General features: G+C 48.4%; 1 protein-coding gene across 3 annotated transcripts in view; it reads right to left on the bottom strand.

The window, feature by feature from the left end:
• Positions 1 to 12,605, bottom strand: part of GLRA1 (glycine receptor alpha 1) — an 82,470-nt gene that overhangs the window by 43,969 nt on the left and 25,896 nt on the right. For 2 of the 3 annotated variants that reach the window (XM_082726174.1, XM_082726175.1), the window contains exons 2-3: positions 6,206 to 6,333; positions 53 to 120 (exon numbers count right to left, since the gene is read on the bottom strand). In XM_082726174.1, the coding sequence (XP_082582300.1) occupies positions 53 to 120; positions 6,206 to 6,333 (196 nt within the window). Of the gene's footprint in view, positions 1 to 52; positions 155 to 6,205; positions 6,334 to 12,605 lie in introns of those variants that run through there. The other variant, XM_082726176.1, reaches the window with a different exon arrangement.

Raw genomic sequence — 12,605 nt, 5'->3', positions numbered from 1 at the left:
GGACATACTTTTGGGAGTGAGACGTCCCCAGCCTATATTTTGACTCACTCACCATAGTTGTCTCTGCAATGGAACCGAAGCTGTTGATGAAAATGTTGCAGCTCACATTCACCGGGGGACCTGCCAATCAAGAGAGATTTCCTGCTTAGCTCCACGACCAGGAAGAAACCCACAGGACAGGACCCTTCTTGGAACACTGACTTCAGGGATGGCTCCCTCTTGGTGGAGGAGATCCTTGCTTGCCCTCCACCCCACCCCTGAGCAGTAGGGGACTCCCAGCCACATGACTGTGCCAGATTCCCTGGTCCCCAAGTGAGCATCAGGTACAGAACACCAGAGGCTGAGCTAGGATGTACTTTCATTAACATAGGATGATTCATCGTCCTGCCATATGGCCGAAATCCCTTCCCCAAAACCCCATCGGCTGCCTTCTAATTTGTGGCTGAAATGTATTTATGGCTCCAGCATTTGGAGGCCATCTTGGGAATCGCAAGGAACAGCAAGTTCCTTGCCTTGAACTTATGAACCAAGAAAGATTGCCTGAAAGGGCATGGATGGGGATTACCAGCTGAGGAATCCAGAGGGAACCTCAAGGGAAGTCCATAAGTCTTTATCAAATACTTTCCAGGCAAGCTATTTGAATTCTACTGCAAAAGGTAGGAAAGACATGGAGGAATATTTGCTCTTTGGGATCTCATTGTTAGGGGACCTCTGTCCAGTTGAAACCCAATCTCTTCATTTTTATTAATGGTAGCAGTTACCTACTACTGAGCCTTACAGGGTTTGCTGCTATCCTGAGAGTGTTACCGACACTATCTCATATCCTCTCTACAACTCCAGAAGAAGATACAGTTATTACCTCCATTTTGTCGATGAGCAAACAAAGGCTCCGAGAGATTATTTGCTCAAGACCACACAGCTACTAGTAAGTGCTTGAGCCAGAGTTGGAGTTCAGATTTCTCTAATTCCAAAGCTGATGACTGGCTGTACTTGGAAGAAAGAGATTCAGAAAGAGGAAGGGACATGCTCAAGGTCACAGAGTGGTAGAATGCGGGATTTTAAGCACTGGGCTTTCCCATGAGCTAACAAGGGGTCCAGTATAAAATAACCAGAGAGGGCTGGGGTTCCTGGGTGGCTCAGTGTAATAAGCCTCTCCCTTTGGCTCAGGTCATGATCTCAGGGTCCTGGAATCGAGCCCCGCATCTGGCTCTCTGTTCGGCAGGGAGCCTCCTTCCTCCTCTCTCTGCTTGCCTCTCTGCCTACCTGTGGTCTTTCTCTGTCAAATAAATAAATAAAATCTTAAAAAAAAAAAAAAAAAGTAACCAGAGAGGGGTGTGAGACTATGGGTAAGATTGCTATGAACAGTAGGAGTCTAGGTCTAAGAGAGGTTCTGGAGAGCAAGGCATAAGGAAAGATCTCCTGAAGGTAATAAACCTTGAGCTGACCTTGAAGGCAGGTAAGACTTGGATAACAGCTCATAATCCTTCCCATGGAGATTGCAATATGCAATCTGTGAAATTTTTCAGGCCTGCTTTCTTGTTGATCCTCATGAGGTCCTGAGGGGGCCAGAGCGAAATCACTATCTCTGCTGCGGAGCTGAGAGTTTTAATAACTTGCTTAGGCTTATTTAGCCAGCAGGTGGTGGAGCCAGGACTCACACCCAAGTTTTCTGACTGTGTAGAGAAGGAAGCAGATGTCTTTGTGTCCTCTGTGATCCGCTCCTCTCTGCCCCTCTTTAAAGAGGAGCCCAAACATTTGACCCAAACTCAGTCAAAGTTTCCTTCTTTTCAGAAATCTTGGTGTGTAGAAACGGACCCAGTCTTGTGGTGGGAATCCAGGCTTTCTCTCCAAGGGAGTGCCAGGCACCATGGGTTTTCGACACAGCTCCGATATTCACGGGCAGTCCCATTCAGGCACGCCCCTTCCCACTTCTAGGTCACAACTTCCCCATCAGTCTGGGAGACTAGCTCTGGATCTAGGTAGACACTCTGAGCTCCTTTGGGAATTCCGTTTGGAATTCCCTTATGGAAGCCATTCATGTGAACTACGAGGTTACAGGATTTGGGGACTGAAGGATTTCTTAAGGGTCTACCTCATCAATTTCTTCCCAAACTGCTGTAGAATATGTAGTATCTATCTACTTATTTTAGTAGTATCTATTTATTTATATAGTATTTATGTAGTCTCTATCTACTTATTTTAAAGATTTTATGTATTTATTTGACAGACAGAGATCACAAGTAGGCAGAGAGGCAGGCAGAGAGAGAGAGGCGGGGAAACAGGCTCCCTGCAGAGCAGATAGGGGCTCGAACCCAGGACCCTGAGATCATGACCTGAGCCAAAGGCAGAGGCTTAACCCACTGAGCCACCCAGGCACCCCTGGGTAACCATTTAAACTGCAGATTCGTCAGCCCGATCCCAGACCCAATGAACCTGAATCATGGGAGCTTAGCCCAGAATGGGACCACTGCTAGAATGGCTCAAGCTCCTGTTCAAGGCTGAGTGCTTGAACACCTCCGGCAGCTGGGAACTCATTTCATCGTCCGCAGCTCTTGCCATAGCTGGTTACTTCTGTTCTGCTAAAAAATTTCCCTTATGCTGAGTGGAAATCTGCTTCCTCGTCACTTCCACCTAAACAAAGACCCATTAAAGAACCGCCCCCCCCCTCATTTAGACTCAGACCCAGGCTTTTCTTTTCATTTGGTCTCATACCATTAAGATGCCCCAAAGAGTTACTGCCCTTGCCTCGAAATGATGCACTCAGAGTTCCCACCCAGGCCCTGCAAGTGTCTGTTGCTGTGACTCTCATATAAATTAGATCCTGATTTATGTGTGTGAGAGGGCGCCAGCGAAAGGGACCCCATGGGGAGGTGCGGTTCATTGATATAAATCTGAAATTAAATTATCCTCGAGAAAATTACAATCTGGCTGCCTTTGGCAGTGGGATAATGTATATATTTCATTAAATATTAAAGTTTAATTTTGCTTTTGTGTATGTGTTGGTATTAGGCTGTGTCCCTGATCCTGGGAGCCATTATCCTACACAAAGTCTTAAGAAAGATACAGACTATCAGTGCTAGAAGGGCCTACGTCCTACTGGATTGTTTTATAGATGCAGAAACAGAGGCCCAGGTATGTCAAGGGATGGCCTTCGGGTCGCACTGTCTGGTCAGTTGTGCGAGGACTGGACTCCAGTTTTCCCGCGCTTTCCTTCCGTGTTCTGATTTTTATTGCCACTGTGCTCTGCAGACTGAGGCTGCTGTTCCTGCCCCTCTGTCTTCAGGAGAGTCAAGAGCAGGCAAGTTTTCTGGTGCTTGAAGGGAACTGCTGAGTGATTAATCACTCCGTGGAGTTTTCAAACAACGCAGGCCTCTTCCTCTGTGTTAGGGTCACAGGGCCTTATCTACACGGCCTTTTTGGGAGCTCTGTGGTTTGTAGGGGGCTTTTGGAAATCCCACTTGTGCTTTGAGTGGAAGTGTGAAGGGACCAGAGGACTCAGGGGCGGGAGAACCCTCGTGCCGACATTTCAGCTCTTACCATGAGGGAGAACAGAGAAACCTTGCTTCCCATTTCCTGGGCAGTGAGGTCGGGTGGGGGCGGTGGAGGGTCTTCCAGAAAGATGTGCCTTGCTCAGAGCCTGCCTTGGAGGGCACCGAACTGGGTAGAGACACGGCAGGTTTGGGAAAAGTCTAAGACATTATCTAGGCCTGTAGATTTGGGGCCCAGGTGTTCAAAGTAAGTGTCTCAGATTGGGGAGGAGAAGGGCCCTAATTCAATAATTTTATAGTCTGGGTGCAAGCTTCTATCTTAAAACTGTCCACTGCTAAGCAAGTAAGTAAGTAAATAAATGAACGATTAAATAAATCAACAAATCACTAGCATTAGACAAATAAGTGAATGTGGTTAACTGAGTGAAAATCCCTAGTCTTGATGGCATCCCTTGGGAAAGTCACTTAACTGTTCTAAGCCTTAGCATATATTTTGGTTCATTTGTTCATTCATTCCATGTTGAAAGGTTTACTGAGGGCCATCTATGTGCCAAGTGCAGTGCTGTGCATAAAGGATGACGAATACATGAGCCCTGGATGCCTATGCACACAATCGAGTTCCACTCTCCTTTCTCCGGAGAGCTGGACTGCGGCAGTCACATGGAGTTCCGAGAGAGCCCACCAGGGGGCGAGGTGGGCCGGAATTTCGGAAAATTGCCAGCAGTGCCGGAGGTAACCTGGCGGTCAGGTCTTGAATGTGTTGGATTTGGCCAATGGTGTTTCTAAAAGATATCATTTAGCTGCCAACTTGGAAGATTTCACAGAAAACCCCAGACTCAAGTCTTATCTCGGAAGGCGTGCTGCCCGGGGCCTGCATTCCTGCCTGGCAGCTACCTTAGGACCTGACAGGTGGCTGCCCTTGGCTGAGCCTATGCTTTCTGTTTTTCCCTTATCCCCATCCTGCATCACTCAGGTGTCCTACCTGATCCTTCTGGGTGTCTGAGATTGTGACCCTGGTGAAGGGCTGGAGTCCAGACAGCAACCTTGGTCCTTACCTGTCCTTGAGGGAACCAGGGTCATGCTAAGGATGCTGGAAGATAGGGTTTCAGGAGAAGGGACCAGGGGAGCCTGGAGGTAAACAGGAGTGGGAGGTGGGCCCCCAAGAATCGACCCCAGTGCATCTCACAGACCACTCTCCATTTGCAGAGCACTCTGAGAAGGGTACTTAGGGAACGGGGAGCAAGGTAAGCAAATATTAGGAAGCTGTTACCAGCTGTCACATCCCTTATTTGGTCTTGGACTTGAGCCAAAAGGAACAGTGAGGAAGGGCATCTGGAATCAAGAATTGATTCGGAGGCTAGCAGTCCTCGCAGTCTTCAGAGGCTAGGCTAGTCCTTGAAATCAGATTTCTGCAGGGGTCCTGGGGGGAATGTCAGAGTATGCAGGGTCCCAGGAGCACCCCAAGACCATACCTGCAGAAGTCTGTTCTGCTTGAGATCACTGCAACTTTGGGGCATCCACGGACAAAGGGGACCCATCTCCTCTAGTAACAGACATCGGGATCTTGTAGGACTCTGAGCTAGAAGAAGCTTTTCAGATCACTCCGGTGAGGATTTGTAAATTGGTCACCCACAGGGCGTATCTGGCTCACAAACGTGTTTTGTTTAAGTTTATATGTTTTTGGCATCAGGAAATTTTGCATAAATCTTGATTTCTGGCTCATCTTAGAATACCGGATGATCTGGAAATATGGGGCCCTGATTCCTGCAGGGTAACTGTGGGCTGGGGCTAAGGAGAGGCTGTCCCCTTTCAAGGGGTCCGCACCTCTATTTCTCCACAGTCCCTACAACCCCCTTTGGCCTTACTTTTGGCTCACCTCACTCAATAAAGTGACCTGCCTAATCTCTGTAGCCATTTGAAATCATGACTCTGAGAATAGGACGTTTCAAAATTATATATTAATCCCTGGGAACTTCCAGCAGATGAATTTTTGCTGGAAGTTTCTTCTCTAAAACAAATAAAAGTAGGACGGCTTGGGGGAGAAATGAGGGTGAGTTTGCTCCTTATTCCCTCGACTCCCTTTTTGGGCACATAGTGGAAGGCTGAGAGCTCCATGAAGCATAGTTTAAAGCCCACAGGTACAGCCCACTCAATCCCTGCAGAGATGAGGAACTGACTCCCAGAGCAGGGAAGTGACTTATCAGAGTTCAGAGCGTACGAAACAAAATGTGGACCTGTTTCCTCACATTCCATGTTTGTCTATCTGTCTGTTATGCCAGAGGGAGTCAGTAGGTTTTAAGACTCTTTTTTTTTTTTTTTAACAGAGAGAGATCATAAGTAGGCAGAGAGAGAAGGGAAGCAGGCTCCCTGCTGAGCAGAGAGCCCGATGTGGGGGCTCGATCCGAGGACTCTGAGATCTTAACCTGAGCCAAAGGCAGAGGCTTAACCCACTGAGCCACCCAGGCGCCCCCCCCAGTAGGTTTTAATTCACCTACTGACAACTGGCAACCAGAGGTACGGCTGAGGGCAATTCTCTGAGAACTTGTTTGGACTTGGTGGGGAGGAGACAGAACTGACTAGCAATGTCTGCCTCTGGGGGAGGGAAGAGTCATGGCATTCATTGCAGGAGTTTATCATCTGCATACAATACCACGCTGCCTGCTTCTGTAATCTAGGAAAGCAGATCCCGGAGGGTCTGGAAGGCAAGTTTTCTCTACCTTTAAAGTTGGGCCTGATCCTGGCGTCATATCCAGAGGTTCTCCCCATTAGCTTATCCAGGAAATCCGAGGGTGACATAGGCTTGGGCGCGGAGCGGGCAGCTTCAGCCTCCTTGGACGCAGCAAGGCTAAGAAAGGAGAGAGGAAAGCAGAGGGTTAATGATGACCCTGAACTCACAGACCAGCCTCACCCACACCCAAGAACCACCAGAGTGTTCTCAGCCTGAGAAATAGGCAGTGTGTGTCCTTAATGAGGAAAGACCAGGTTCAGCTGTTAACTTGGCCAGCTGTTGGCCAACACGGGACCCTGGCAGGCAGCTGTGGGTCTGAGGCTGCTGAGAAGCCTCTGCCTCCTCAGACTTTGTCTCTGGGGTTTTCTGCAATCACACTCGGCTGCTGGGCCTCCCTGGGGAGGAGGTTGAAGGGTTAGCTTCCCAGGAGGCGCTGCACTCTCACGGGTCTGGGGGAAAACTCATCCAGAGACTCTCAGAGATCTCATAGTCTAGCCTTTCCCTGAAGCTGCTCTTCAGAATCAGCCACTAATTAAAAAAAAAAGGTTGCCCGAGTCAAATACTTTCGGGAACAGAAATTTAATCAGGCATCTTTACTTCGAGTCTTCTCAGAAGCTTTAACAAGCTTGGAGGCCTATACTTAGGGGACCACCGTCTCACGAAACATACGCTTTTGAAAATGCTCAGGTGGGAACATTGAAGCACAGTTAGTGGAAGACACGGAGGGACGTCCCCGAGTAAACCAGCCTGCCTCTGTGCCTCCAGACCGGGGGATCTGACAGTGGCCTGAGGAGGTGCTCCACACCGTCTCTGTCACCAGCCCCCAGCGACAAAGCGGTTTCAGGTCCTCACTCATGCCGTAGCGTGAATTACTGATGTCTATGAACAGTGGCTGTCCCCCTGCCATGAGGTGCGCAGACCCCCGAGAAGGGTCAAGATTGGAAGCCGAAAGGTTCGAGAACAGTCGTTTGCATTGCTTTGGGCCAGAGAGCTTTCCTAGTCCTGAAATGATAGCCGGAGAGATGGCTGGGAGCAGGCGCCGCCGAGGCGTGCAGCCCTGTCAGGAGCTTGTACACTGCGGGACGGCCATGCGTAGGGGGATGAGTGTGTGCACGCACGTGTGTGTGTGTGTGTGTGTGTGTGTGTGTGTGTGTGTTGCATAAGATGGGAGCTTCTGTCACCTAGCCAAGTAGGACATTGCGTTCCCCAAAGATCCACACTCAACCGCTCTTGTTTTTCGCCTTTGCTTGTTTCTGATCTCACAGTTGTAACGGTTTAAGTGATCCCCCCTAAGGGACGACTCTCAAGTCTGTCTCCTCCTGGCTGCCGCAGAAGCCCCCTTTACTCATTGGCAAACCTGCCCGGGCTTCAAATTCATCTCGTGAATGGGATGCCCCAGTTTCCTCTCTGAACTTGCTCCTGCAGATCCCACTTCCCCAGACAGCGCCCGAGTTTGGCCACTGTCTAGGTCTACAAGCTCCAGAGCCGTCTTGTCTCCTCATCCCCCTTTCCCGTCACATCCCTCGCTCACCAGGCCCTGGACCATGCTACCCGGTAATATAGTTGTGCTTGTGTTTGAAGACCAGGAATCATGGTCTTGTTTACTTGTTCTTTCAGTCCCCTGCTGTGTCTACGACGGTGTCTCAGGCATAATTGATACTCGGCGACTGCACAGTGAATGAATGAATGAATACGATGCTACTTTAATTAATCAAATATTCTGGTTAGTAGGATCTTCATAAATATTCATGTATGGATTAACAATTTTTAAAGTAATTAGACTATTATTTCCAGTAATGAAGAATACCGAAAGTGACCTGTTATTCCCGTGCAGGTCCAGAAGGCACTTGAGGATTATTAAACCCTCACGTTACCTAACCTGAAGATCCCTTATCCACATACTCAGGAGCTCCTATGATTGTCAAGATGAGGGACAATGCATTTTACTGTTTGTGTGTGTGTGTGTGAGCCTGGATGTTTGTGAGAGGGTGTGATGTGGACAGGTTTCTAGGTGTGATATGTACAAGTGAGTGGATGGGTACAGATGTGTGTGACGACTGGGATGTGATGGGGTGTTTGTGGATATGCGATGGATTGTGTTACACAGATACGTATGTGCAAACATGTGAATACCTCTGTTCATGTGAAAGTGTGTTGTTACATGTGGCATCTGTATGTGTACATGTGGGGTAGATGTACGTGTTGGGTATAGGGTGTGAGTGTGTGGAAGGCTTGTGTGGATGTGTGGATGTGGTATGTGCATTACCTGTATGTGCTTCTGAAATGTACCGTGAAATGTAATGTAAGATAGCGCAAAAACAGTGAGAACACATGTCTGGAATTTATCCTGTCTCACTTACTTATAAGCTGTGTGACCTTGGGAAAGTTACTCAACTTCTCTGAACTTGAGTTGTCCCATAGGTCACATTAGTTTTACATGAGTGGTAACTGAGGTAGCACAGCTAAAAAACAACCAAGGACAGTTCTTGGGACATAGCGGGCCCTCAGTATATTGTCTTGCTCTTGCCTTGTTCTGTTTGTGTACATGTGTACGTGTGTGCATGTGTGTGTGCATGTGTGTGTGTGTATTTGAAGCACTTCAGAGCACGTCTGGGGGCATCTTCTGGTCTCACGGCTGCTTTCCGCTGCACCACTGGCCCTAGTGACTGGGAGGTCTCTCCAGATGCCTGCTGTGGGCCCAAGTTAGTACCGTAGTCCCAGGCTTTTCCCCATTCACCGCCAGACTCATGGCTGCTTCATGGCTCTGGCATGAGCCAAAGGGACCACAGGCGTCCAACTGCTGATTTACGACTTTTTTGCTGCTATAATTCACTTCTAGAGCCTTTCTAGGAGTGGTGGTTATGAAGCTTTCATAAGCTCCTGTTCTCTCTCCAGCCCCTCCTCTCAGATAATAAGATTTGGGAACATGGTACTCCCTCCCAGCAGCTAGGAGAGCACCAGCCATCTCTTGGCCCTTAGGCCTCTTTCATAAGCCCGAATCCCATTATGCCGTACTGGGAGAGAATGAATTCGCCCCAAATTACCCTCTACCATTTGCTATTAGTGAAATGTGCCATTTAATACCAGAATCCTCCCCAAGCCGAGGAGTCCTCTGGTCACCCAGCTCCCAAGTCTGCTGCATTTGCGGTCCGGTTACCTGGCCACTGACTCCCTATAAGCTCTGGCACAGGGAGCTGAATTGAGGCCATGGAGATTCTGAGACGTTAAGTAACTGGCCTCAGGTCACACAGCACTTTCACGACAGAAGGGTTTAGAACTCAAATTTTAAAGCGCTGCTTCATCCAAAAGCTGCAACATATGGGAAAGCCTTGTAAACTGTGAAGAGTATCCACAACTTCGCTGCTACTGTTAACTATTTGTGGTGGAAGCTTATGGTTTCCCGTGACATCTGGGAGCATCAGAGCAGGAGTCTGACTCGACAGTTTTGATCCCGCAGCTGCACTCCCCACCCTGAAACGTGGAGAAGAAAGGGTTGTGGGTCGCCCCATGATCTGTGTCCTCAAGGGATTCACAGAAGAATTCTTTGAAATTCTGACATTCGCTAGTCCCAGCTGGTATCTCGTACCTGTGGGTTTTCTGGGGATCACTTTCACATTTTTGATTCTGTGTTTCTGCACCACCTGTCCTCGTCAGTTACAATGTTTCCTTAAATCACCTCACTTCTTTCAAACTTACTCTTTTTAAACACCGGACTCGGTATTTCACAACTTAAAAATGAAAAAGCACCATTGTTTCTCGGAATAGACATAACCCCCAAGAGGGAAAGCGGTGAAAACAAAACAAAAAGAGAAACCTAAAATTCTAGTTGCCCACTATTGATTACCAACATTCACAATGGACAAGGCCTGCCCAGAGTCCCAGGGGAAGACCAGCAAGGATTGCGAAAAGGTTGGAGACACATTAACACCTGTCTGAGACTTTAATGAGAGCTGAAAAGGAAAGAGCTCAATCATAATTCACTGATACTCTGTGTGAACTACCCCATTTCTTACTGCCCAAGACCAAAATCTCTCTAATTCTTTTCTACATGCAGAGTCTTTATTTGAATGTCAAAATAGCCATGCCCCTCCACTTGATAATCATTGTACATTTCCGTCTATATTTAGAAAGCACAGTTCACAGGGAATTAGTTCACGGGCCCCCTATAGTAAATCTGTGCTCTGTGCTTTTGTGCAGAGTACATATGCATCAAGGAGCCCTTGGTGTACATTTAGAACCACTACCTCTGGTGAACTTGAACATTTGCTTATAGACCGTGAGCTACTGAACAGAGTAGCTGGGGATGAACCTGAGAAATGAGACCTTTGATTGTGAGGATTTGCTAACCCTATGAAAGTATTTGGAAATGATGCAAATTGTTTCAGGGATTACTGCAATGTAATGGAGTGAATCAGACTCGGTTGAGACAGATTTGATTAATAGTAATTTCAGAAAGACAGTGAGGTCTTCTGGGACCAAGTGTGCTGTCTGTCCCTCACTGGGAAGGCTTTATGGCAAAAGCTGCAGTGACTGGACAGAGTCACCTTAGTGTCTGGAGATTTGTCACACAGGGAGACTTTGGTACTTAAAGGACCTCAGTTTTGACTCCTAATAAAAGAGACCGTGGAAAGATCCAGGAGTGGGTTTCCAAGCAGGAGGTGGGGGTGGAAGCAGGGGGACACTGTGAAGTGGGGGATGTGTGATCTTCAGAGAGTCACTCCCCTTTGTGGCTTTCAGTTTCCCAAGCTACAAAATAAGGGGGTTAGAAAAGTCTCTAAGAGTCCTTCTGGCCCTAAACTATCATTTTATAAGTCCGTAATACTCCCTCTCCCCCCAACCCCCTTTACACGCATTTGTTCTTGGCATCTAAATTTGTCTGGAATCTTTTGAGGGAACATGAGCATGTCTGTGACGTGGTTTTTCCCAATCCAGTCTCGAGATTTCTGTCCAGTGGAACAGCTCATGTTTCAGGGATTTGTTGGAAGAAAGGCCAGATCAATGCTCAGGTTCTCATTCTCCTGTTGCAACATCAATTGGAAATAGGGAATCGATATGGAGCTGTCAATCCGAATTTCAAATGAGCTGGGATTGGCACCATGTGGGTGAGAAACGGTTTTCAATTATACCCTGCATGGCCCCACACCACCAAGAGCCATTCTGGGTTATCAGAGGAAGTCCCCCTGACAGATGCCATCTCCATGGCTCAATATAGCTGATAAGTCAGGAGGTCCAGGGTGGGAAACAGGGAGGGTAAGGTGAGGGGCAGGAGAGAGACGAACAGGCAGAGGGTAACCTAGGGAGAGGCAGGCAGGGCTGGAGGAGAAGCTGCAGGTGCGGGCTGAGAAGGGGAGGGCGGTGGAGCTGGGAGAGGAGAATGTGAGCGGGAAGGTGCCTCAGGTGTGGCCAGTCCTATAATCGAAGGGTTCAGTGAGCACAAGGGACGGGCGCTCGACTGCACTTAGTGGGACGGTGGGGGCTTTCCAAGAGGCTGTGCGGGGAAAGCGATTTTTTATAGTAGAGCTTGAAGGTGGGGTGTGGGGTTGGCCTGGAAGAAATAGGGGAGGAGGAGGAGCGCTTTGGGTAGAAGGGACAGCGCGTGTTCAGTCTAGAGGGGAGACAGGGCTTGGAGAACTGAAGGATGTTTAGCGTGTGTGAGGGAAGGAAAGGGTGGCGGAGGAAGAGAGAGAGAGAGAGAGAACAATGATAAGCGGTGAAGATGAAACATTGAGTCTGTGAGATTGGGAGTAGCAGGGACTTGTCCCCTGGGTCTCTGTCCTTACAGTGAGTCCAAAAGTTAAGGTAAAATTACCCCTTGCTAATCCCTTTACAGTAAAATGAATCCATCTTGAGTGCTCAGCTGTTTCGGGTTATACTGAATCGTGGTCTGGCCAGGCTTGAGGAATGGGCCCTCCCAAAACATCTCCCAGTGAGGGGTGTCCAACTTGGCTTCCAGGCAACTTGTCCTCTGACTTGGGCCAGAATATCTCCCCGCTCTGTCTTGGCAAGGAAGTGATCCAATGAGAGAGTATTTATTCTGGGCAGAAAGTACCTGGTCAACTAGTCCGAGATTGTCTTAAAGTCTGCTAGCTGCTTGCATGGGCATTTACTTACGACACAGTTTTGAAGGTCACTATGGAACAGAAGAAAACACATTAAGGTGGGAACTGGGGAACAGGAGTGTAGTTGCAGCTCTAGCTCTAACTTCCTGGGTGGTCTCAGGCTAATTCTGTCTCCTAGATGGGCCTCAGCTTTCTCATTGAATTGGCCAGTTGGCATTAGGTCAGGCACAATGGCCTGTTCTGTGTTGAGTGCCCACTTCCGTTCAGCAGGGGCTGGTTGCTCGGAGATGGGTTCTGGGACTTGACCCAGCAGGGAAGGTACCAGGACGG

The sequence above is a fragment of the Mustela nivalis genome (assembly GCF_964662115.1).
Source record: "Mustela nivalis genome assembly, chromosome: 3".
In the NCBI taxonomy this organism is placed as follows: domain Eukaryota; kingdom Metazoa; phylum Chordata; class Mammalia; order Carnivora; family Mustelidae; genus Mustela; species Mustela nivalis.
The sequence above is the reverse complement of the archived record's forward strand: the minus strand, read 5'-3'. Positions and strand labels throughout refer to the sequence as shown.